The 26,125-nt window shown below is 54.1% G+C and overlaps 1 protein-coding gene across 1 annotated transcript; it reads right to left on the bottom strand.

Moving 5' to 3' along the window:
* Positions 1 to 6,400: 6,400 nt before the first annotated feature.
* On the bottom strand, positions 6,401 to 13,154 carry LOC308110729 (leptin receptor overlapping transcript-like 1). The gene is made up of 4 exons (XM_080465230.1): positions 13,087 to 13,154; positions 12,502 to 12,577; positions 9,348 to 9,534; positions 6,401 to 7,251 (listed from the first exon to the last, which is right to left on the bottom strand). The coding sequence occupies exons 1-4, from the start codon at positions 13,100 to 13,102 to the stop codon at positions 7,135 to 7,137; spliced, it is 396 nt and encodes a 131-aa protein (XP_080321356.1). The 5' UTR covers positions 13,103 to 13,154; the 3' UTR covers positions 6,401 to 7,134.
* Positions 13,155 to 26,125: the final 12,971 nt, after the last annotated feature.

Here is a 26,125-nt window from a genome sequence, read left to right as displayed (position 1 = left end):
TGCTATTGCTTCTGCTTCTTCTACTGCTTCTGCTGCTGCTGCTTCTTCTGCTGCTGCTTTGCTGCTGCTGCTTCTGCTACTGCTTCTGCTTCTGCTGCTTTGATGCTGCTACTTCTGCTACTGCTGCTGCTGCTGCTTCGGCTACTGTGCTGCTGCTGCTGCTGCTTCTTCTTCGGCTGCTGCTGCTGCTGCTGCTTCTGCTACTACTTCTTCTGCTGCTGCTGCTTCTGGTTCTGGTTCTTCTTCTGCTACTGCTGCTTCTTCTTCTGCTGCTGGTGCTGCTTCTGCTGCTGGTGCTGCTTCTGCTGTTGCTGCTTCTGCTGCTGCTGCTTCTGCTACTTCTTCTTCTGCTGCTGCTGCTTTGCTGCTGCTACTTCTGCTACTGCTGCTGCTGCTGCTTCGGTTACTGTGCTGCTGCTGCTGCTTCTTCTTCTGCTGCTGCTGCTGCTGCTTCTGGTTTTTCTTCTGCTTCTTCTACTGCTTCTGCTTCTTCTGCAACTGCTTCTGCTGCTGCTGCTTTGCTGCTGCTACTTCTGCTACTGCTGCTGCTTCTTCTGCTGCTGCTGCTTCTTCTTCTGCTGATGCTGCTGCTTCTTCTTCTTCTGCTGCTGCTGCTGGTGCTGCTGCTTCTGGTTCTTCTTCTGCTACTGCCACTGCTTCTGCTGCTGCTTCTGCTCCTTCTTCTGCTGCTGCTGCTTAGATGCGGCTGATTCTGCTGCTACTGCTGCTACTGTGCTGCTGCCGCTTCAACTACTGCAGCTGTGCTGCTTTGGTGCCGCTTCTGCTACTGCTGCTGCTGCTGCTGCTGCTGCTTCTGCTGCTGCTCCTTCTGCTGCTGCTCCTTCTGCTACTGCTCCTTCTGCTACTGCTCCTTCTGCTATTGCTCCTTCTGCTGCTGCTGCTGCTTCTGCTGCTGCAACACTTTGAGTTGAGAAGCTTGGTCAATCAACTTGGTCTTCGTCTTCTCCTGAACCATCAACTTGGTCTTCTTCTCCTGAACCATCAACTTGGTCTTCTCCTCCTGAACCATCAACTTGGTTTTCTCCTCCTGAACCATCACCTTGGTCTTCTCCTCCTGAACCATCAACTTGGTCTTCTTCTTCTCCTGAACCATCAACATGGTCTTCTTCTCCTCCTGAACCATCAACTTGGTCTTCTCCTCCTCCTGAACCATGAACTTGGTCTTCTCCTCCTCCTGAACCATCAACTTGGTCTTCTTCTCCTGAACCATCAACATGGTCTTCTTCTCCTCCTGAACCATCAACTTGGTCTTCTTCTCCTGAACCATCAACTTGGTCTTCTCCTCCTGAACCATCAACTTGGTCTTCTCCTCCTGAACCATCAACTTGGTCTTCTTCTCCTCCTGAACCATCAACTTGGTCTTCTTCTTCTCCTGAACCATCAACTTGGTCTTCTCCTCCTGAACCATCCCCTTGTTCTCCTCCTCCTCCTGCTGAACTCAGCCAACCAGAGGTAGCAGGAGGAGCTACCAGCTCCAGGAGCTTCTCTCCAGCCTGGACAACAACCAAACTGGTTCTATTGATAATAGATTCTATTACAGTGATTGAGTTCTCCTGCGCAAGGATGACACGCAAGTTTGTGAAGCGTTCCTCATTTTCCTTCCTGTGGGCTCTCCACCTTCCTGTGGGCTCTCCACCTTCCTGTGGGCTCTCCACCTTCCTGTGGGCTCTCCACCTGCAGGAAGGTTCTTAATGGTGCAATGTGATCTGGGTGACGGTGCTCAGACTGACACCACCACCACCCGGAGACGGATAAGAGGGAGAAGATGGATGGATGATTGAGTTCTATTGATAATGATATTAAATTATATTACAGTGACTGAGTTCTACTGATCATGATATCAGGAGTAGTTATCAACCTGTAAACCAACGTTAGCTCTGCCACACACACACACACACACACACACACACACACACACACACACACACACACACACACACACACACACACACACAACAAGCTGTATATAGGTATTTAGAATCTGTGTTTTATTTTCACTGTAAATAAATATATATTTGGAATCCTACTTGCTGTCTCATTAATGAGCACTGAGGTGAGTGAAGAAGACTCTTCTGTGTGAAGAACTCAAACATCCTTCAAGCTTTACTGTTAATTCTGATCATTGTAATTATTTTAACTGTTAATTCTGATCATTGTAATTATTTTAACTGTTAATTCTGATCATTGTAATTATTTTAACTGTTAATTCTGATCATTGTAATTATTTTAACTGTTAATTCAAATACCAAATAATCTGTTTAGTTTATTTTAGGAGACTGATAGAACTGACTTGCTATCAAAGACCTCAGATGTGGTCTGTACATCGAACACTTCATCCTGATGGAGTTATTGAAATCGTTCAAAAAAGTTGACGATTGTGGCCATGGGGCCCCTAAAACTCGTGGCCATGGGGCCCCTGAAACTCGTGGCCATGGGGCCCCTGAAACTCGTGGCCATGGGGCCCCTAAAACTCGTGGCCATGGGGCCCCTGAAACTCGTGGCCATGGGGCTCCTGAAACTCGTGGCCATGGGGCCCCTAAAACTCGTGGCCATGGGGCTCCTGAAACTCGTGGCCATGGGGCCCCTGAAACTCGTGGCCATGGGGCTCCTGAAACTCGTGGCCATGGGGCCCCTAAAACTCGTGGCCATGGGGCTCCTGAAACTCGTGGCCATGGGGCCCCTGAAACTCGTGGCCATGGGGCTCCTGAAACTCGTGGCCATGGGGCCCCTAAAACTCGTGGCCATGGGGCTCCTTAAAACTCGTGGCCATGGGGCCCCTGAAACTTGTGGCCATGGGGCTCCTGAAACTCGTGGCCATGGGGCCCCTGAAACTTTTGGCCATGGGGCCCCTGAAACTCGTGGCTATGGGGCTCCTGAAACTCGTGGCCATGGGGGTGGGGCCCCCTGAAACTCGTGGCCATGGGGCTCCTGAAACTCGTGGCCATGGGGGTGGGGCCCCCTGAAACTCGTAGCCATGGGCCCCCTGAAACTCGTGGCCATAGGGCTCCTGAAACCTGTGGCCATGGGGCCCCTAAAACTCGTGGCCATGGGGCCCCTAAAACTCGTGGCCATGGGGCCCCTGAAACTCGTGGCCATGGGGCTCCTGAAACTCGTGGCCATGGGGCCCCTAAAACTCGTGGCCATGGGGCTCCTTAAAACTCGTGGCCATGGGGCCCCTGAAACTTGTGGCCATGGGGCTCCTGAAACTCGTGGCCATGGGGCCCCTGAAACTTTTGGCCATGGGGCCCCTGAAACTCGTGGCTATGGGGCTCCTGAAACTCGTGGCCATGGGGGTGGGGCCCCCTGAAACTCGTGGCCATGGGGCTCCTGAAACTCGTGGCCATGGGGGTGGGGCCCCCTGAAACTCGTAGCCATGGGCCCCCTGAAACTCGTGGCCATAGGGCTCCTGAAACCTGTGGCCATGGGGCCCCTAAAACTCGTGGCCATGGGGCCCCTAAAACTCGTGGCCATAGGGCTCCTGAAACTTGTGGCCATGGGGCCCCTAAAACTCGTGGCCATGGGGCTCCTGAAACTCGTGGCCATGGGGCCCCTAAAACTCGTGGCCATGGGGCCCCTGAAACTCGTGGCCATGGGGCCCCTGAAACTTGTTGCCATGGGGCTCCTTAAAACTCGTGGCCATGGGGCTCCTGAAACTCGTGGCCATGGGGCCCCTGAAACTCGTGGCCATGGGGCCCCTGAAACTCGTGGCCATGGGGCTCCTGAAACTTGTGGCCATGGGGGTGGGGCCCCCTGAAACTCGTGGCCATGAGGGTGGGGCTCCTGAAACTCGTGGCCATGGGGGTGGGGCCCCCTGAAACTCGTGGCCATGGGGGTGGGGCCCCCTGAAACTTGTGGCCATGGGGGTGGGGCCCCCTGAAACTCGTGGCCATGAAACAGGACCTGATGTGTAATTCTACCTGCTGCAATATGTGGGAAAGTACGTGCGTCATCACAGTCCTGCCCTGATGAATTCCACAGATTAAGAAAGTCATTGTGTGAGAGCGCCACCTGGTGGATGGACAGGAAATGCTGCATAAGCAGCCCATACATGCTCCACTCTGCATGAAACTTTACATGTATGCTCCCCGTCGGCCCTCATCACATCCACAGGCTGAAATACACCGTCAGTCACTGCGCCACCTTGTGGACATGCTTCTAATCAGCGACCAGCAGGGGTACGAGGACCTGACCTGATTTCTTTAGGTTTTGGTCCCATAACATCCTGAACTCCACAATTCCAGCAACAGAATCCTCCAAAGCAACATGTTGACAGCGGGAATGCCGTTCCCTGCTGCAGCGCCGAGTTCTCCTTTCAAGCCTTTCTGTTATTGCCCCCGGCTGCATGTTTATATAATCTAAAATAAAATATGCCTTCATTAATGTGAAGTAAGGTGAAGTACAATCCTACTTAAAATTCCTGCTAAACAAGTTCTGTTGTGCTAAATTGGCTTCTTAAAGGTGAAAGTTTTTATTTGTTGTTTTACTTACTGAGTGCTTCCAACAATCACATCAAATGGGTTGAGGTTAAACTTAATCCCCGGAAAAAACTTGTAAAGTGTGTATACTCAATCAGGACAGCGTGTTCAAAAATGGCCTTTATTTAAAAAAAGAAAAGCAAGGAGAAGAAGAACCACCATGCGGACGCCTGCATCTTCAACACACAAGTTGGAGATAGAAAATGGCATTGGACATCGACACCAAGTGCCCCACAAAATAAATAAATAAATACATGATCCTCCAAAACAAAACACATCTGAGACCCCCCCCCCCAAAGCTACACACCAGATTGAGTCACATTTGGGACTAAACTACAGATCAGAGAGGAGCTGGTCGTCGTCCAGGAATAGAAGGTGGAGTTAGAAGGGCTCAGATCTACCAGAGTTCAGTGGAACAACAAACATCCACAGATCAGCTCAATGTGGCGTTTTGAATACAATCTTCAATGAGGTACTCAAGGAGCAGAAACTATTCCCCCAGCGTAACACGACTTTCAGGTCAGAGCGGAAACACTCCAGGAAATGGAGTGAAGGCAACACAAGCTGCTTTGTCAGCAGCTTCCTCCCAAACCCAAAGGTTTGTATTTGGTTCCAGCAGGCAGGAGACAAACTCAACCTTTCCCTTTGTGCTGAACGTGGGAGGCTGGAAAACAGGAAGTTGACAGGATAACATGGAGGTTCCACTTTGATTCTTGTCTAAATGAAACACAAGTTTGATTCTATCGAACACCTTAAAGCCACGAACTCCGTTTTAACAGAACCTTCTGCAAATTCCTCCTAAATTCTTTCAATGTTTTTAGTCATCTTCCACCTTCCCAATATTTCATTTAGAGGATTGAATTCATTATAAAAGGTCATTTTGAAGAGTGAAGACTTTATTTTGAAATCTGCTGCGTGTTGAAACCCCCAGAGGAAAACCATGCAGTCCCTGTCTCAGCAGCACAGACGTCATACAACCACAACATTTCATCTTTAACAGTGTCTTCAACTGGAAAACTAAGAAAACTATTCCTCAGAGCCAACCCTGCGTCCAAACACCCCCAACCCTAACCCTACGTCCAAACACCCCTAACCCTAACCCTAACCCTGCGTCCAAACACCCCTAACCCTAACCCTGCGTCCAAACACCCCTAACTCTAACCCTAACCCCAACCCTGCATCCAGACACCCCTAACCCTAACCCTGCGTCTAAAAAACCCTAACCCTAACCCTGCGTCCAAACATCCCTAACCCTAACACTGCGTCCAAACACCCCTAACCCTAACCCTAACCCCAACCCTGCGTCCAGACACCCCTAACCCTAACCCTGCGTCCAAACACCCCTAACCCCAACTCTGCGTCCGGACACCCCTAACCCTAACCCTAACCCTGCGTCCATACACCCCTAACCCTAACCCTGCGTCCAAACACCCCTAACCCTAACCCTAACCTGCGTCCAAACACCCCTAACCCTAACCCTAACCCTGCGTCCAGACACCCCTAACCCTGCGTCCAAACACCCCTAACCCTAACCCTAACTCTGCGTCCAAACACCCCTTACTCTAACCCTAACTCTGCGTCCAAACACCCCTAACCTAACCCTAACCCCAACCCTAACCCCAACCCTGCGTCCAAACACCCTTAACCCTAACCCCGCGTCCAGACACACCAGCACCCCTAACCCTAACCCCAACCCTGCGTCCAAACACCCCTAACCCTAACCCCAACTCTGCGTCCAAACACCCCTAACCCTAAACCTAACCCCAACCCTGCGTCCAGACACACCAGCACCCCTAACCCTAACCCCAACCCTGTGTCCAGACACACCAGCACCCCTAACCCTAACCCCAACTCTGCGTCCAGACACCCCTAACCCTAACCCTAACCCTAACCCAACGTCCAGACACACCAGCACAGGTCTTAGCTTCCTCTAAAGCAGGAGCCACGACGGCAGGCTGCTGCTCCTGGAGGACATTAAACAAACCTTCAGTGTTTTCATTTACTAAACGCTGGGAGGAGGAAAGGATGTGATGCCTAAGTTACAGATCTCAATCTAATGAGCTTCATTCAAAGCAGTCAGTGTTTCTCAGATTGTCACTTTGAAAAGCCGAGCGGCCGGGCCGAGCAGCATCTGGTAACCAGCAGTGTGTTTGGGTACCCAGGTTCACAGCTTCATCAGGTGAGCTGACCCTAATCTGCTTCAGCAGCATCTCCACCCTTCAAAAGTAAAATCCAACAGGACCAAATGAGGACAGCCAGTTCACATAAGAGTGATGATTCCATTCCATCTTGTTTCTACTCAGATCAGAACTTTGACTGGAAATAATCTGCCAGAACCAGAAGACCGACTGAACCTTCAGCAGGGAGTGGGTCTGCTTACAGCTGAGTGGAAACAGACCCAGACGAGCTGGAGAGCAAAACTTCAGAACCCCACAGGTCAAACGTTGTCAGCTCAATACGAAGCAAGCGCTACAAAAGAAAAGTATTGCACGGTTTGGTGTGAGTCTATGGATGGGTGGTCATCAAATAAATAACAACAACAAGAAACAAACAAACAGTAATACCATAATAAGAAGAAGAAGAATCAAAATGCTAATAAAAACAGTTCCCACTCAGGTCCTCTTCTCGCTCTGAACTTTCACCACTGCTGCCAACTGAAGTCGTCATTGGATCCAAAGACCAGGAAGAACCCCAGGATGGTCCCGAAGATCACTACGTTACCCGTTAGCACCAGCGCACACGCCCCCCAGGCAATCTGTGGACCACAGCATCAAGAATCCAGGTTAATCAATGTTGCAGCAGCAGTGATACCGCTCCACCGTCATGAACGGTGATACCGCTCCACCGTCATGAGCGGTGAAACCGCTCCACCGTCATGAGCGGTGAAACCGCTCCACCGTCATGAGCGGTGAAACCGCTCCACCGTCATGAACGGTGATACCGCTCCACCGTCATGAGCGGTGATACCGCTCCACCGTCATGAGCGGTGAAACCGCTCCACCGTCATGAGCGGTGAAACCGCTCCACCGTCATGAACGGTGATACCGCTCCACCGTCATGAGCGGTGATACCGCTCCACCGTCATGAGCGGTGATACCGCTCCACCGTCATGAGCGGTGAAACCGCTCCACCGTCATGAACGGTGATACCGCTCCACCGTCATGAACGGTGATACCGCTCCACCGTCACGAGCGGTGATACCGCTCCACCGTCACGAGCGGTGAAACCGCTCCACCGTCATGAACGGTGATACCGCTCCACCGTCATGAGCGGTGAAACCGCTCCACCGTCATGAACGGTGATACCGCTCCACCGTCATGAGCAGAGTGCTGCTCTGCTTTGAGAAAGGGTTGAACTCTTCCTCCACTTTGGCCACAGATCGATGGTCTGAGCAGAACCTGCTCCTCTCATCCACCCCGTCCCTTCATCTCCTGGTACCGCGGCAGAACTGGTCGAAGTAGAAACATCAGCGAAATGATGACGCAGCCGCCCGATGACTTGGTGACCTGAAAACCTGATGACCTGGCAACCTGGCGGCCAAACGACCTGGCGGCCCGACGACCTGGCGGCCAGACGACCTGGCGGCCAGACGACCTGGCGGCCAGACGACCTGACGGCCAGACGACCTGACAAACAGACGACCTGGCAAACAGACGACCTGGCAAACAGACGACCTGTTGACCAGACGACCTGGCAAATAGGCAATCTGACAACCAGACGACAAAGCAACCAGGCGACCTGACAACTAGGTCGAACAAACAGATGAGCTGGCGACCAGGTGACCAGACGACCTGACGACCAGATCACTAGACGACCAGACGGCCTGGCGACGAGATTACTAGATGACCGGACGACCTGGTAACCAGACAGCCTGGCAAGCAGACAACCAAGCAACCTTACGACCAGGCGACCAGATGACCAGACGACCTGAAAACCAGGCAACCAGATCACTAGACGACCAGACGGCCCGGCGACCAGATCACTAGACGACCAGACGGCCCGGCGACCAGATCACTAGACGACCAGATGGCCTGGCGACCAGATCAGTAGACAACCAGACGGCTTGGCGACCAGATCAGTAGACGACCAGACGGCCTGGCGACCAGATCAGTAGACAACCAGACAACCAGCCGACCATATGACCTGACAACCAGGTCTGATGACAAGATGACCTGTCAACCAGATGACCAGACAACCTGGCAACCAGACGACCTGGTGACCAGGTGACCAGACGACCTAGTGACCAGACAACCAAGCAACCTGACAACCAGGCAACCAGATCACTAAACGACAAGACGGCCTGGCGACCAGATTACTATATCACCGGATGACCTGACGACCAGACCACCTGGCGACCAGACGACCTTTCAACCTGACAACCAGATTACTAGACGACCAGATGGCCTGGCGACCAGATTACTAGACGACCAGATTACTAGACGACCGGACGACCCGGTGACCAGGCAACCACCAGGCAACAAGAGAACATAGAAGTGACAGGTCTCTTGTGCTACGCCACAACTCTCCTACCGACGTCAGGAGACGATCCAGAGGGGCGTTACGCAGCAACTACCCTGAACTCCACCCAACTCCACCCAACTCCACCCAACACAGAGAACAAGTGCAAGGTCCATGTCTGCCCTTTGGCTCCATGAACGTTTCTTCACTGGTTTCTTGATAGCAGCTTAGATGGTTCGGCTCCACTGCCTCACACTTCGTTTGTTTTTGTTGTTAGATTGCAGAAAATGTCTCTGTCCTCTCTGCAGCTCTCCTAGTCGGAGCTGGAAGGTCAGAAAAGGGGAGAGCACCTCCACCCTTTGTAGAAACTAGGGAACAGCTCGGGTCACTTACTACTTCAGCTCTTGCAAAGACGATGGGCAGACCGAAGGCTGAAATGACGATGCCTGTCGTGAGGAAGATTGCCAGCTCCTTGCAAGCGTTACTGGCCGAGTCTGTGTCGTCCACCACTCTCCGCGAGACGCAGTACGGGACGGGGGACAGGATGTAGAAGAAGAGAAGGAACAGAGGCCAGTATTTGCTACAGAGAAGAGAGCAGGAGAGAAAGGAGAAGTGAAAACGACATCAACATCCAAACGCTGTGATAATAAAGGATGCAGTGGCAGTGCAGTGCAGTGGCAGTGCAGTGGCAGTGCAGTGCAGTGGCAGTGCAGTGGCAGTGCAGTGGCAGTGCAGTGCGGTGGCAGTGCGGTGGCAGTGCGGTGGCAGTGGCAGTGGCAGTGCAGTGGCAGTGCAGTGGCAGTGCAGTGCGGTGGCAGTGCAGTGGCAGTGCAGTGGCAGTGCAGTGGCAGTGCGGTGGCAGTGGCAGTGCAGTGCGGTGGCAGTGCGGTGGCAGTGCGGTGGCAGTGGCAGTGCAGTGGCAGTGCAGTGGCAGTGCGGTGGCAGTGGCAGTGCGGTGGCAGTGGCAGTGCAGTGGCAGTGCGGTGGCAGTGGCAGTGGCAGTGCGGTGGCAGTGGCAGTGGCAGTGCGGTGGCAGTGCAGTGCGGTGGCAGTGCAGTGGCAGTGCGGTGGCAGTGGCAGTGCAGTGGCAGTGGCAGTGGCAGTGCAGTGGCAGTGCAGTGCAGTGGCCCGATACTCCAGTGAGTTAGTACAGAAGCGACCTGCTGACTCCCCAGACTAAAGGACCATCACCAGCAGAACGCTGCTCCACGGTAACCACACCGCATGGCCATTTTATAAACCCGGGAACGGGTTTTTTGAGCGCGGGTCCCAGAGTGGGGAAATTCTAAAACGTTGGCTCGGCTGTGAGGTGTGGAAAAAAGAGGACGTAATCGTCCCCCTGTCCCCCCCATGGCGGTCCACAATGGCGGACTGCATGCTCCAGTAGCGCTGCAGAAGCTGCTGACACAAGCAGGAGGAGCAGGGCTATAGACCTATAGAACTCAGAGTCATACAGAAACTATGAGGAGGAGTCTACATCTAAATGTCTATGTGCTCCGTGTCTTCTTCTGCGTTTTTGGTGTTTCGTGAGTCACAGCGCCCCTAAAGGCCTGGCATATGTACGACATGCCCTGAAGCCTCGTGTTGAGCCGAGAACCCCGGGGAGAAATAAGATGGTCTGGGCTCCTGTGGACCGGGCCTAAACACGGAGCCCAACAATATGAGACAATGTGTGAAGCACATGAAACAGCTCGTCTCCGGGCCGGGCCGGGCCGGGCAAACCCTCAAACAAACCTTCCTGGTGATACACATCGCCTCCATTCACTGAGGTCTCATGTCGAATACACTAAATATCCAAGCTTGTTGTGTGAACAAAGTCCATCTCACAATAAGAACCCTGGACCTGGAGATGGTTGGTAGTCCAGCCTCAGGAACCATAGCGTTAGCACCCCATGTGGGGCAGAGACTCTCAGACATGGGGCATTCATAATAACGACTCTCTTTCTTCTTGGCTCCAGTTTTCTGTTATACAAAGAGTTTTGATGGGAAATATTTAGATTCCAATCATTCCTTCTTCTTCTCTGAAAGGATGAACGAGAGCTTAAAGTGCCCATGACACCGAATCGCACGTTCATTTAATCATTTCTACCTTCAAAAAGAGTGCTGGGTATGAACGGTGCATGAATGTTGGTGGTGGTCGTTGGTGCAAAATGGCAGCCAGGCCTCCGTCAGCAGCCCCAGGCCAGCTGTGGCTACAACGTAGCTTAGCATCACTGGTATGAATGAATCATGGTCTCTGGACGCTCTGGGTCAGCGCCAAAAAAGCGCTTTATAAATCCAAGCCATTATTAGTATTACTGTTTTTGTGCATCTGCTGCTGTGTTGAGTCTGTTACTGCTGGAGCCTGGTACTGCTGGAACAAGGTACTGCTGGAGTCTGTTAGTGCTGGAGCCTGGTACTGCTGGAACCTGGTACTGCTGGAGCCTGGTACTGCTGGAGCCTGGTACTGCTGGAGTCTGGTACTGCTGGAACCTGGTACTGCTGGAGTCTGTTAGTGCTGGAGCCTGGTACTGCTGGAACCTGGTACTGCTGGAACCTGGTACTGCTGGAGTCTGTTAGTGCTGGAGTCTGTTAGTGCTGGAGCCTGGTACTGCTGGAGCCTGGTACTGCTGGAGCCTGGTACTGCTGGAGTCTGTTAGTGCTGGAGCCTGGTACTGCTGGAGCCTGGTACTGCTGGAGTCTGTTAGTGCTGGAGCCTGGTACTGCTGGAACCTGGTACTGCTGGAGCCTGGTACTGCTGGAGTCTGGTACTGCTGGAACCTGGTACTGCTGGAGTCTGTTAGTGCTGGAGCCTGGTACTGCTGGAGTCTGGTACTGCTGGAACCTGGTACTGCTGGAGTCTGTTAGTGCTGGAGCCTGGTACTGCTGGAGCCTGGTACTGCTGGAGTCTGGTACTGCTGGAACCTGGTACTGCTGGAGTCTGTTAGTGCTGGAGCCTGGTACTGCTGGAGCCTGGTACTGCTGGAGCCTGGTACTGCTGGAGTCTGTTAGTGCTGGAGTCTGGTACTGCTGGAGCCTGGTACTGCTGGAGCCTGGTACTGCTGGAGCCTGGTACTGCTGGAGTCTGTTACTGCTGGAACCTGGTACTGCTGGAACCTGGTACTGCTCCTACGTCGCAGTAAGATGGAGGTTGAGAAAGCTCGATGGGCGGAGATCAAGAATCACCACTTAATTTCACTGGTTTCTTGTTGTTTACTTATAGACAATGGAAGTATGACAAAAATGTTTTATAATAAAAATGCTTTTATTTTGTATTGCTTTGTTTTGGTGTCATGGGCACTGTAAGTTTTTATAATCATACGGCACATTGATTTAAATTACACTGAAAGCTAAACTCCTCCCCCGTGTTTGACCTCTGACCTCTGACCTGAGAAAACGATGAATCTGTCCATGACTGTCAGGTTGAATTCAAAGCTTCAACACCTGAGAAGCCGGAGTGACCAGTGTGTGTCTCACCCCAAGTATGTGACTGCAGTACTCACTCGTACACAGTGTCTCAGGTACTCGCTCATACACAGTGTGTTCCAGGTGTGTGTCAGGTACTCACTCATACACTGGAAGGGCACATCCCAGCATGAGGAACATGAGGCCCACGGCTCCTCCGAAGGAGAGGCTGATGAGAGCTGTGAGGAGGAGGAGGAAGAGGAGGAGGAGGAGGAGGAAGAGGATTATCACTGGGTATCAACACAGGGTGCAGGGCTGCTGGACCGATCATGTGACGAACAGCTGATTTCACGTGTATCGGTCATGTCGGCGGCCTAAGAAGCGCCGGTTCACATTAATCTGGGAAAGAAATTCATCCGAGCGGCTAACTTTAGCATTAGGACGATATTACCACGTTACTGAACACGTGAGGGCAGTGGCATTAAATACAGCATCACCTCTCAACACTACAAGGCTTTAGTTTCCATCTGGAAAATAAATGAATTAATCTAAGCTTCTATTAAATCTGTGAATCCTGAGTTTCTAGTGAGGCGAGCAGGTAGCTCAGCAAGCTAACGACTAGCCGGCCTGCTCTACTTCTCCTGCCAGCAACAAACACCCGGATGTACCTGCTCCTCTCGACACCATCTTACCGCCTGAGCCGCAACTCCAACGCTTTCTTTAAGAAGTGAAAACCAGCAGCGCTAACCTTTAATCCCCGCCATTTCTCCTGGACAAAAGCTCGACACGCAGCCCCGACCAGTGACAGCACTGCCCCCCGCTCCACAGCCGAGTCTCACCGAGTGCTACCGGGTCCTGCCGGGTGCTGACGAATCTCACCGAGTCTAACCGAGTGCTGCCGAATCTCACCGAGTGAAACCGAGTCTTACCGAGTGCTACCGGGTCCTGCCGGGTGAAACCGAGTCTTACCGAGTGCTGCCGAATCTCACCGAGTCTCACCGAGTGCTACCGGGTTCTGCCGGGTGCTGACGAATCTCACCGAGTGAAACCGAGTCTCACCGAGTGTTCACCAAAACATTCCAGCTCACTATATGTGAATGAATCAGCTAGGGGTTTTCACAAACATATAGTTAGTACTCATTCTGACAAAATCTCTGTCTCTCTCTCTCTCTCCCTCTCTCTCCCTCTCTCTGTCTCTCTCTCTCTCTCTCTCTCTCTCTCTCTCTCTCTGTCTCTATGTCTCTCTCTCTGTCTCTCTCTCTGTCTCTCTGTTTCTCTCTCTCTCTCTCTGTCTCTCTCTCTGTCTCTCTCTCTCTCTCTTTCTCTCTGTCTCTCTCTCTCTCTCTCGCTCTCTCTCTGTCTCTCTCTCTCTTTCTCTCTCTCTCTCTCTCTCTCTCTCTCTCTCTCTTTCAAAGAAAATCACTGATTATAAAGAGCAGATATTATTTTTGTTTTTAATTTATTTTTATTATTGTAAATGAGAGGTCCTTTACAAAAGGTAGAGGATTACATTACAACCCATTGTCACTATAAAATATACATTTCAGAAGAGATTAGCGCCACTAATAAATCCATTAAAAAATAAATACTGTGCCTTTTTGTCATAATCTTGAGTTTTTGTTTGGATTCTAGCCTAAAATGTCAATCGGATTAAAGTCAGAAGTCACAATTCTGACTTTAATCTGATTCATGAAAAAGTTTATTTGTTAATCTTCTCTTTTAGGTACAACAGTTAATTTCATGTTGCTTCAAAATTTTAAATTACAATGAAACTATTTGCCAAATATTTTATTGGCACCTAAACTGCATCTTTATTTACCACGGAAGTGTAATTTTGTAAAGTAGAAATTGTCTCTGTAAAGTTAAAATTCTTCGAGGATCAATCGCTGAACTTCATTGTGATCAAAATGCGAACTTTGGGCCATGACGATAATTTATCTCGGTAAAAGCAGCTTCAACTGCGAATTTCTACTTTTGCTTTGATCCTTTGACTTCGAACAACTTCGAGGAGAATTCGCCGCTCGGTCTCGCTCGCACGGATCACAACTTTTTCCACTACCACTGGATGCATCGGCCTGAACTTCACCAGTACGCCGCCACCAATCTGAGAACCGACGCCGCAGCAGTTGGAGGACATAAACGCTCCCTAGATTCCTTGTTCAGTGACGTGACGGCCGTCAGAGCAGGAGCAGCTTCTGGGGCGGCTGAAGGAGGAGAAACAACGGGCGACCATGAACGAGCTGCAGCATGAAGGATGTGGTCACCACCGCCGTCAGCATCAGGCTCCTCTGCACGCGTGGTGGACAGCTGGGAGTCCAGGGAGAGCCCAGCTGGGAGTCTAGGGAGAGCCCAGCAGAGAGCCCAACGGGGAGTCCGGGGAGAGCCCAGCAGAGAGCCCAACGGGGAGTCCGGGGAGAGCCCAGCTGGGAGTCCAGGGAGAGCCCAGCAGAGAGCCCAGCGGGGAGTCCAGCAGAGAGCCCAGCGGGGAGTCCAGGAAGAGCCCAGCGGGGAGTCCAGGGAGAGTCCAGCAGAGAGCCCACCGGGAAGTCCAGCAGAGAGCCCAGCGGGGAGTCCAGCGGGGAGTCCAGCAGAGAGCCCAGCGGGGAGTCCAGCGGAGAGCCCAGCTGGGAGTCCAGGGAGAGCCCAGCAGAGAGCCCAGCTGGGAGTCCAGGGAGAGCCCAGCAGAGAGCCCAGCGGGGAGTCCAGGGAGAGCCCAGCGGGGAGTCCAGGGAGAGTCCAGCAGAGAGCCCAGCGGGGAGTCCAGGGAGAGCCCAGCGGGGAGTCCAGCGAGAGCCCAGCGGGGAGTCCAGCGGGGAGCCCAGCAGATAGCCCAGCGGGGAGTCCAGCAGAGAGCCCAGCGGGGAGTCCAGGGAGAGCCCAGCGGGGAGTCCAGGGAGAGTCCAGCGGGGAGTCCAGCAGAGAGCCCAGCAGGGAGTCCAGGGAGAGTCCAGCAGAGAGCCCAGCGGGGAGTCCAGGGAGAGTCCAGCGGGGAGTCCAGGGAAAGTCCAGCGGGGAGTCCAGCAGAGAGCCCAGCGGGGAGTCCAGGGAGAGTCCAGCAGAGAGCCCAGCGGGGAGTCCAGGGGGAGCCCAGCGGGGAGTCCAGCGAGAGCCCAGCGGGGAGTCCAGCGGGGAGTCCAGGGAGAGCCCTGCGGGGAGTCCAGCAGAGAGCCCAGCGGGGAGTCCAGGGAGAGTCCAGCGGGGAGTCCAGGGAAAGTCCAGCGGGGAGTCCAGCGAGAGCCCAGCGGGGAGTCCAGCGGGGAGTCCAGGGAAAGTCCAGCGGGGAGTCCAGGGAGAGCCCAGCGGGGAGTCCAGGGAGAGTCCAGCAGAGAGCCCAGCGGGGAGTCCAGCAGAGAGCCCAGCGGGGAGTCCAGGGAGAGCCCAGCGGGGAGTCCAGGGAGAGTCCAGCAGAGAGCCCACCGGGAAATCCAGCAGAGAGCCCAGCGGGGAGTCCAGCGGGGAGTCCAGCAGAGAGCCCAGCGGGGAGTCCAGCGGAGAGCCCAGCTGGGAGTCCAGGGAGAGCCCAGCAGAGAGCCCAGCGGGGAGTCCAGGGAGAGCCCAGCGGGGAGTCCAGGGAGAGTCCAGCGGGGAGTCCAGGGAGAGTCCAGCAGAGAGCCCACCGGGAAGTCCAGCAGAGAGCCCAGCGGGCAGTCCAGGGAGAGCCCAGCGGAGAGTCCAGGGAGAGCCCAGCGGGGAGTCCAGGGAGAGTCCAGCAGAGAGCCCACCGGGAAGTCCAGCAGAGAGTCCAGCAGAGATCCCAGCTGGGAGTCCAGAGGGGAGTCCAGCAGAGAGCCTAGCAGAGAGCCCAGCGGAGAGCCCCTCTGGACTCCCCTCTGGACTTCCCGCTGGGCTCCCCTCTGGACTCCCCTCTGGACTCCCCGCTGGGCTCCCCGCTGGGCTCCCCTCTGGACTCCCCTCTGGACTTCCCGCTGGGCTCCCCTCTGGGCTCCCCGCTGGGCTCCCCGCTGGGCTCCCCTCTGGGCTCCCCTCTGGACTCCCCTCTGGGCTCCCCGCTGGACTCCCCTCTGGGCTCCCCTCTGGACTCCCCTCTGGGCTCCCCTCTGGGCTCCCCTCTGGACTCCCCTCTGGGCTCCCCTCTGGACTCTTCTCTGGGCTCCCCTCTGGACTCCCCTCTGGACTCCCCTCTGGGCTCCCCTCTGGGCTCCCCTCTGGACTCCCCTCTGGACTCCCCGCTGGACTCCCCGCTGGACTTTCCCTGGACTCCCCTCTGGACTCTCTGCTGGACTCCCCGCTGGACTCCCCTCTGGACTTCCCGCTGGGCTCCCCTCTGGACTCCCCTCTGGACTCCCCTCTGGACTCCCCGCTGGGCTCCCCGCTGGGCTCCCCTCTGGACTCCCCTCTGGACTTCCCGCTGGGCTCCCCTCTGGGCTCCCCGCTGGGCTCCCCGCTGGGCTCCCCTCTGGACTCCCCTCTGGGCTCCCCGCTGGACTCCCCTCTGGGCTCCCCTCTGGACTCCCCTCTGGACTCCCCTCTGGACTCTTCTCTGGGCTCCCCTCTGGACTCTTCTCTGGGCTCCCCTCTGGACTCTCTGCTGGACTCCCCGCTGGGCTCCCCTCTGGACTCCCCTCTGGGCTCCCCTCTGGACTCCCCGCTGGGCTCCCCTCTGGACTCTTCTCTGGGCTCCCCTCTGGACTCTTCTCTGGGCTCCCCTCTGGACTCTTCTCTGGGCTCCCCTCTGGACTCTCTGCTGGACTCCCCGCTGGGCTCCCCTCTGGACTCCCCTCTGGACTCCCCTCTGGACTCTCTGCTGGACTCCCCGCTGGGCTCCCCTCTGGGCTCCCCTCTGGACTCCCCTCTGGACTCCCCTCTGGGCTCCCCTCTGGACTCCCCTCTGGGCTCCCCTCTGGACTCCCCGCTGGGCTCCCCTCTGGACTCTTCTCTGGGCTCCCCTCTGGACTCTTCTCTGGGCTCCCCTCTGGACTCCCCTCTGGACTCTCTGCTGGACTCCCCGCTGGGCTCTCTGCTGGACTCCCCTCTGGACTCCCCTCTGGACTCTTCTCTAGGCTCCCCTCTGGACTCCCCTCTGGACTCCCCTCTGGACTCCCCGCTGGGCTCTCTGCTGGACTCCCCTCTGGACTCCCCTCTGGACTCTTCTCTGGGCTCCCCTCTGGACTCCCCTCTGGACTCCCCTCTGGACTCCCCTCTGGGCTCCTGTTAGCAGAGTCATTTTCTCATTGTGGCATAAGACACAGCACAGACACGTATTTCCTCTTTTGTGATCACCCACACCGGGGACACACCCTATTTATTTACGCATGTGTTGCACGTCAGCAATTACATCAGCATTGATCACATGATCGATCAGCGTTGCCATTGACAACTTGTAAACAAAAACTATAATACAACACATGTAGCATATAGCAAATCATAACAAAATGAGAGCATAGCTCAACAGCTCCCCTCTGGACTCCCCTCTGGGCTCCCCGCTGGGCTCCCCTCTGGACTCCCCTCTGGGCTCCCCTCTGGGCTCCCCTCTGGGCTCCCCTCTGGACTCCCCTCTGGACTCCCCTCTGGACTCCCCGCTGGACTCCCCTCTGGACTCCCCGCTGGACTCCCCTCTGGACTCCCCGCTGGACTCCCCTCTGGACTCCCCGCTGGACTCCCCTCTGGACTCCCCGCTGGGCTCCCCGCTGGACTCCCCGCTGGACTCCCCTCTGGACTCCCCGCTGGACTCCCCTCTGGACTCCCCGCTGGACTCCCCGCTGGGCTCCCCGCTGGACTCCCCGCTGGACTCCCCGCTGGACTCCCCGCTGGGCTCCCCTCTGGACTCCCCTCTGCCCTCCACCATCAACTGACTGCTGTGGAGAATATGGACAAGCCCTTATGTCCAGGTGGTCCGTCCTCGGCTGCCTGCTTCTCCACCGTGGAGGAACCGGGCCCTGCCTCTCCACCGTGGAGGAAGCGGGCCCTGCTTCTCCACCGTGGAGGAACCGGGCCCTGCTTCTCCACCGTGGAGGAAGCGGGCCCTGTGCCCAGTGTGTCAGGCCCTGCTATGATCTACTGTGCTGAGATGTGAACCGTAAGGCTGAACGTCATACTGAGAATCTCATAGTGGGAAATGTCTTCACGCCTCCATTGACCCGTTTCACAAGAGCAAATGTAAAATAGCCAACATCAGATCTGGGAGGAATGAGTTGGTGGCTCAGAAATCTGGGCCGAGGCAGGCAGACCTCCACAGGGGGCGCTATAAGATCATAAAATGCTAGACTAAAATATGCACTTTGTTTTATTAAGACAAATAAAACACAGAGTAGCTTCAGTTGTTAAAAAGCTTCAGAATAAGAGTCTCACTGATTTCTATGAAGAGGTCAAGGTCATGAAAAACAACCCACTGAGCAAACAACGTCCAAAACACGTCCGTCTGTCCAGGCAGCAACCTGGACGTCTTTCTGACGGCCAGAACTAGTTGATGGATATTATAAAAATGATTTACATCTAAGACCTCCAGAATCAGTTGAAACAGGCCACAAGCGGTCTGTTAAGCCTGACTGGACAGAGACCCTCCCCACTGAACCTGTCACCGTGTGAATGCAGCTCTGGACCTGAGTCAAGGTTTGATCAGCTGACATGGTCACTTCTCTCAATGGCGCACTGGTTAGAGGTCTTGCTTTACAGACAGGAGATCGAGGGTTTGAATCCGGCTGAAGGTGTTTGTGGCAGTGACTTGTGTGCATGTGTTTCCTTCCATAATCCAGAAAAATCCATATGATCTAAATGACTCCAGCATGTGACCTGTGATAGACTTGTTCTTTGGCATCGTATTTTCCTTGACGTTCATATGACGTCCAGACAAGATGTTAATACAACGTCCAAGAAAGACGTCTAAAAACCTTCTGTGGATGTCTGAAGAGGACGTGTTTTAGACGTGTTTTAGACGTGTTTTTGCTCAGTGGGATTAAGACTCCCCTGCCTCTGTCAGGATCCGGTGGGTCCGGTCCTGGCAGTTATGTGTTTTATGTTTTGTGTTCTGTTTGTTTTGGTGAGTGTCTTTCTGTTCTGTGTGTAGTGTTCCTTCCTCCCCCTCGCATTGTGACAGCAGAGCAGTTGCAGCCGTGGGGGAGGAGAACACGTTCCACCTGTGGCTCATCAGAGGCTCCGCCCTTAAAAGCCTGGAGCTGCCAGTGGTCGTCACCAGTCCGTACTCCTATGAGAATAGTCGTCTGTGCCAGCTCTCTCTTCAGAGTTTTGTCCCCTGGTGATGATCCCTGAGCTCCCAACAGTTCCGGTTTTCCTGTGCACTCCCGGACCTCGCCATCCTCTCCCATCCGGCACCGTGGAGAAGCTTCTCTGCCCTCCCGGAACCATGACAGAACGGACTGGCCCGAACGCAGACACTGTCGGAACACACGCAGCGGTCGCCCAGCTCCGCCATGTCATTTCACAGCAGGACGCCCATCTGGGTCAAGTGGACCAGACACTTCAAGCCATGATAAGTCAGATACAGGCCCAGTTCAACCGTTTGGAGTAGCAACTGGATCAGCTGCCGGCTGCTGCCTCAGACGCTCCGGCCTCATCCATCCAGAACCCCTCTGCACCGGTAAGCCCACCCGAACGCCTTCAATCACGGATTCCTACGCCAGATTGTTTTTCCGGGGATCTGAACCGTTGCCGGGGATTTTTGCTTCAGTGTGAGCAGGTGTTTTTACTCCAGCCAGCTGTGTTTGGAGCCGACGCAGCAAAGATTCAGTTTATTTTAGGTCTTCTGCGGAACCGTGCCCTTTCATGGGCGGAGGCTAATAGTTCCCCCACTCCACTAACCCACTTAAGTTATAATGACTTTCTAGAGGACTTTAAGTTGGTTTTTGATCATCCGGCTCGCGGCGGGGACGCAGCGCGCCGGCTACACGAGCTCCGCCAAGGGTCCCGGTCTGTGGCGGAGTATGCGGTGGAGTTTTGGACATTAGTCCCGGACGTCACTTGGAATGACTCCGCCCGCCGGGATGCCTTCCTACGAGGCTTAAATGACATTATAACAGACCGTTTAACCCTTGTTGAGTCACCAACAGAATTAAAAGCCTTTGTCCGCCTGGCCATCAGGGTGGACAACCGGATCCGGGAGCAACGGGCAGGACGGAGCCGCCCCCCCACACCAGCTTCCAACCAGCGGCCGCCAAGCTCGGAGTCCAAGCGGGCCTTTCCCAGCCCAGCCTCTCGCAGTGAGGCCGCCGGAGATTCAGAGGAGCCCATGCAACTTGGTCGCTCCCGCCTCACCCCAGCCAAGCGGAACAGACGCTTAAAGAATGGTGACTGCCTCTACTGTGGTAAGCCAGGCCACTTCATCTCCAACTGTCCGGCCACGTTAAGACTAGACTCGTCCGGCCGTGTGGGGGTCCGGATGAGTCATAACTTAGACCCTGCCCAGGTAAAACGATTGTTGCTCCCTGCAAGACTACAAATTAGCCCAGCAGCCCTCAATTTGACAGTGTTCATAGATAGCGGAGCAGAGGACAACTTCCTCGACTATGAGTTTGCCCGTCAAGCTAACATCACGTTATTCCCACTGGAAAAGGCCTTGGTAGCTACCAACCTTAGCGGCCAGCCATTCGCCCAAGTGACCCATACTTCTGCTCCATTGGTGTAATCGGTCTCCGGAAATCATAATGAGACCCTCAAATTCAAAGTCATCAGCTCTCCGATTAATCCTATTGTCCTTGGTTACCCCTGGCTCCTCCTCCACAACCCTCAATTAGACTGGCAGGCCGGCAGGGTGCTAAGTTGGAGCCCTCATTGTCACGCTCACTGTTTGAGCGCGGCATCCCATTCACCTCCGCAAAGACTTCCAGAGTTCACCCGTCCCGACTTAACATTGGTCCCGGCCGAATACCACGACCTGGGGGAGGTATTTCGCAAGGATCTGGCTCTCTCCTTACCTCCCCACAGGCCTTACGACTGCACCATTGATCTGTTTCCTGGCGCGCCACTTCCCAGCAGTAAACTTTACAGCCTGTCACGTTCCGAGGCGGCGGCCATGGAAACATACATCTCGGAGTCCCTCGCAGCTGGCATCATCCGACCCTCAACTTCTCCCGTGGGAGCAGGGTTTTTCTTCGTGGGGAAAAAGCCCTCCGACCCTGCATTGACTATCGAGGTTTGAAAAACATTACTGTCAAGAACAAGTATCCCCTGCCGTTGCTCTCTTCTTCTTTTGAAGCCCTCCAAGGTTCGGTGATCTTCACCAAGCTGGATCTTCGCAACGCATACCATCTAGTGCGAATACGGGAGGGCGACGAATGGAAGACCGGATTCAACACCCCTCTGGGCCACTTCGAATATCAGGTTATGCCTTTTGGACTCACTAACACTCCTGCAGTATTCCAGGCCTTGGTGAATGATGTTCTTCGTGACTTCCTCAACCGGTTCGTGTTTGTGTACCTGGACAATATTCTGATATTCTCCAAGTCCGTCCAGGAACACCCCTCCCATGTCCGCAGGGTCCTGCAGAGGTTATTGGAGAATAAACTATATGTCAAGGCGGAGAAGTGCTCCTTCCACACCACCTCGGTTCCTTTTCTGGGGTTCATCTTTGAGCAAGGAAGAGCCCATACGGATCCTGAGAAGGTGAGAGCAGTGTTAGAGTGGCCTACCCCGTCCACCCGTAAGGAGTTGCAGCGATTCTTGGGCTTCGCCAATTTTTATCACCGGTTCATACGGAACTACAGCCAAGTCGCTCTGCCTCTGACCCGGCTGACCTCCACCATCCGCACCTTCTCCTGGACCCCAGAAGCAGAAGCAGCATTCCTCCAACTAAAGAAGCTGTTCACTTCTGCTCCGGTGTTGGTACAACCGGACCCGGAGGGACAGTTTGTGGTGGAGGTGGACGCCTCGGACTGCGGAGTGGGTGCAGTCCTGTCACAACGCCACGGCCCCAAGAACCTTCTCCATCCCTGTGCCTTTTTCTCCAGGAAGCTGTCTCCGGCTGAGTGTAATTATGATGTGGGAAATCGGGAACTCCTCGCCATCAAACTAGCCCTGGAGGAATGGAGGCACTGGCTGGAGGGAACCTCAACCCCCTTCATGGTTTGGACGGACCACAAGAACCTGGCCTATGTGCAGGACGCGAAACGGCTCAACGCCCGCCAGGCCAGGTGGTCCCTGTTCTTCAGCAGGTTCAGGTTCACCCTGACTTACCGCCCTGGGTCGAAGAACCTAAAGCCAGATGCCCTCTCTCGCCTGTTCACTCCCGCCGAGGTGGACAAGCATCCTGTACCGATACTACCGGCTTCTCTGGTGGTGGGAATCCTCCATTGGGACATCGAGGATAAAGTACGCCGGGCCCACCAGGAGGAGGCTGATCCAGGTACGGGTCCTGCAAATCGTCTTTTTGTCCCCAGTTCTGTTCGGTCCCAGGTACTGCTGTGGGGTCACGACTCTCGGCTGTCGGGTCACCCAGGAACCAATCGCACGGCGGCATTAGTTCGGCGCAGGTTCTGGTGGCCCTCTCTCCTACCAGATGTTCGGGCCTACGTCCGAGCCTGTCCCATTTGCGCCCGTAGCAAATCCTCAAACCAACTCGGAACCAGCTGGCCTCCTGCATCCCTTGCCAATTCCGTCCCGGCCATGGTCCCACATCGGAGTGGACTTTGTGACAGGTTTGCCCCCCTCTCGGGGAAACACAGTGATTCTCACAATCATTGACCGTTTTTCCAAAGCTGCCCACTTCGTCGCCCTACCCAAGTTACCATCGGCCTTGGAGACCGCTCGCATTCTGGTGGACCAAGTTTTCCGTCTCCACGGACTCCCCTCGGATATAGTCTCCGACTGAGGTCCTCAGTTTGTGTCCCGGGTTTGGAGCTGTTTCGCCAAGGCGTTGGGTGCCACAGTCAGCCTATCTTCCGGATTCCACCCTCAAACCAATGGACAGTCGGAGCAGGCCAACCAAGTCCTGGAAACAACTCTCATGTGTGTGGTTGAAAATAACCCTGCTTCTTGGTTCTCCCATCTGTCCTGGGTGGAATATGCCCATAATACACACGTTTGCTCTGCCACTGGACTGTCTCCGTTTGAAGCCTCCCTAGGATACCAGCCCCCGTTGTTCCCCGCTCAGGAGGCTGAGATCGCCGTCCCCTCTGTTCAGGACCATCTTCGTCGGTGTCAGAGGCTGTGGCGCGAGACCCGCGCCGCCCTTCTCCGCTCCTCTGAAGAGAATAAGCGCTTGGCAGATCGCCGACGTTCAGAGGCCCCTCCCTACGCACCAGGTCAGGCCGTCTGGCTCTCCGCTAAACATGTTCCCTTGCGTACAGACTGCCGCAAGCTCTCTCCCAAGTTCCTGGGTCCGTTTCTGGTGGAAAGGATCATCAATCCCACCGTGGTAAAGCTGAAACTCCCTCGGTCCATGCGGGTCCATCCGGCCTTTCACGTCTCCCAGCTCAAACCAGTGGAAACCTCGGAGCTTTGCCCCCCAGCCAAACCCCCACCACCCCCCCTGCTCACGGAAGGAGGGCCAGCCTACAAGGTGCGACGGCTCCTGGATGTTCGACGGCGGGGCCGGGGGCTCCAGTATCTGGTCGACTGGGAAGGGTATGGGCCCGAGGAGCGTACGTGGATACCTCGCTCCTTCATAATGGACCCCTCGCTCATTGGCGACTTCCATCGAGCCCATCCAGGGAAGCCTGGGTCGCCAGGAGTCTCCCATTGAGAGGGGGGTACTGTCAGGATCCGGTGGGTCCGGTCCTGGCAGTTATGTGTTTTGTGTTCTGTTTGTTTTGGTGAGTGTTGTCTTTCTGTTCTGTGTGTCCTGTTCCTTCCTCCCCCTCGCATTGTGACAGCAGAGCAGTTGCAGCCGTGGGGGAGGAGAACTCGTTCCACCTGTGGCTCATCAGAGGCTCCACCCTTAAAAGCCTGGAGTTGCCAGTGGTCGTCACCAGTCCGTACTCCTATGAGAATAGTCGTCTGTGCCAGCTCTCTCTTCAGAGTTTTGTCCCCTGGTGATGATCCCTGAGCTCCCAACAGTTCCGGTTTTCCTGTGCACTCCCGGACCTCGCCATCCTCTCCCGTCCGGCACCGTGGAGAAGCTTCTCTGCAGTCTTTGTCTGGGAGCTGAAGGATCCCCCTTGTTTAATAAACTTTTGAGTTTTTTTCACCTCTCTAACAAATGTGGTCTCGTGTGTTCTGCATCTTGGGTCTGCCCTCCCGGAACCATGACAGCCTTAAGATGTGCAGGGTGTTAGCAGCCCAGACTAAATAGCCGCGGTATAGCGGGAGCACGACTACGACCTTTTCAATTGCGTTAAAAGTAACACAGTTCTTATTGATCATGATCCTGGTGGTCTCTCTAAAGACATGGTAGTTATGGCAGCAGATGTTTATGATGCCATTAGCATGCTGGAGAATAATAATGTCATGCCCTCCACTTCTCAAACCTAATTTGGTCCATTGGCACCATCTGGTGGCCTCCCTGCCTCATGGGCATGACCTCACCTCCAATAAACTCAACTGCTTCCAGCTGGGGGGGGGAGTGGCCTCCCCACCTGCACCTCTATATAAACACCAGTTGAACATGAACCGACGCCAAACCGTAAAATACTTCAGCCTGGTCCTATGCGTAACTGGATTCCTGTCTGCCTCCTGCCTGGAACTACGATCCCCTCTAACCTTCCCACTCTGCAGCTGAGTCTCCCCACTCCTGTGCCAGACTCCTCCGCCCGTCCTCTTTGGCTGCGATCGTTTGTACTTTGTTTTCTAGTAGTTTTTCCGTCAGGAGTTTCCCGATCGTTTTCTGTTTTCTTCTTAGTTTTAGTTTTTGCCTTAGTAGGGTTTTTTGTTCCCGCCCTTTTAGTTTAAATAAATCCGTAATTCAAATTCTGTGTCTCCTGTTTTGCTGTCTGCACTTGAGCCTCAGTTCCGTCCCATGACAAATAAAGCCTGTGGTATGGATTGGATTACTGCAGAACATCTGGAATACTCCAGCTGTAGACTCCATGTGCTTTACTGGTTTCCTGGTTCATGGTGTTCTGCCTCACTCTACTATGTCTCTCCTGTTAGTGCCTGTGCTTAAATATGGAATCACAGGAGTGCCAAAATTAAAAGGAAATAAATGTGGAAATATTAAAAGAATCAATAATACAAAAAATATACCAAGGTAGTCATATTCTTTTTCTATCTTGTCTTTGCTTATTCCATTTTGTCAATGCTTGTCCTGTTTTGTCTTTGTCTTTTCCATCTACTTTTTGTCTTTACTTTTTGCAGTTACGGGACGAGTCCAGCGTCTGGAAAGACAAAAGCAATGCAAAGCAAATCAGCGAGGGCTGTGGGGGGTCTGTCTGTCCAGGGGGACTCGTCCATACCCGATCACACCATTCCTGCTTGCAGTAGCAGGAAGTAGACGCATATGCAGGTTTATTTGAAGTAAAAGAGGGAAAGTTAAATATGACGGACGTGGAGGAATTGAGAAGAGGCTCCTCCATAGCCACTGTACGCCGGCCTTAGTCACACAGCCAATACATGTTTCCTCTCAAGTCCCAAATGCCGTCTCTCGTTCATCGTAAACCCGAAAATATAAATACGAGGACGAGTGGACACGCCCACATTACACCAAAAATCAACATAACCTGCAGATTCCTAATCAAACTACATACTTTTGATACCAAAACAAAGAAATGACATTTACAATATTGTACAAGAGCAGAGGCTCGCAGTGGCTATAACGATGCTCTGAGGCTGCTGGTTTGAGTCCCAAGATGACATAGTGCCAGTCAATTGTTTGTGTCCTCTAGCGAACCAACATGTGAGGCACGACGAGGACAGCTGATGTTCAGCTTTATGTGGACGAG

The sequence above is a fragment of the Lipophrys pholis genome (genome assembly GCF_963383615.2).
Source record: "Lipophrys pholis genome assembly, chromosome: 6".
In the NCBI taxonomy this organism is placed as follows: domain Eukaryota; kingdom Metazoa; phylum Chordata; class Actinopteri; order Blenniiformes; family Blenniidae; genus Lipophrys; species Lipophrys pholis.
The sequence above is the reverse complement of the archived record's forward strand: the minus strand, read 5'-3'. Positions and strand labels throughout refer to the sequence as shown.

Excerpts from the sequence above, each read along its gene's own strand:
- LOC308110729 (XM_080465230.1), bottom strand. Across the intron at positions 9,535-12,501 it reads TGTGCCCTTCCAGTGTATGA|CAAATACTGGCCTCTGTTCC; the intron begins GTGAGTACCTGA and ends TCTTCTCTGTAG. Across the intron at positions 7,252-9,347 it reads TCTTTGCAAGAGCTGAAGTA|ATTGCCTGGGGGGCGTGTGC; the intron begins GTAAGTGACCCG and ends TGTGGTCCACAG.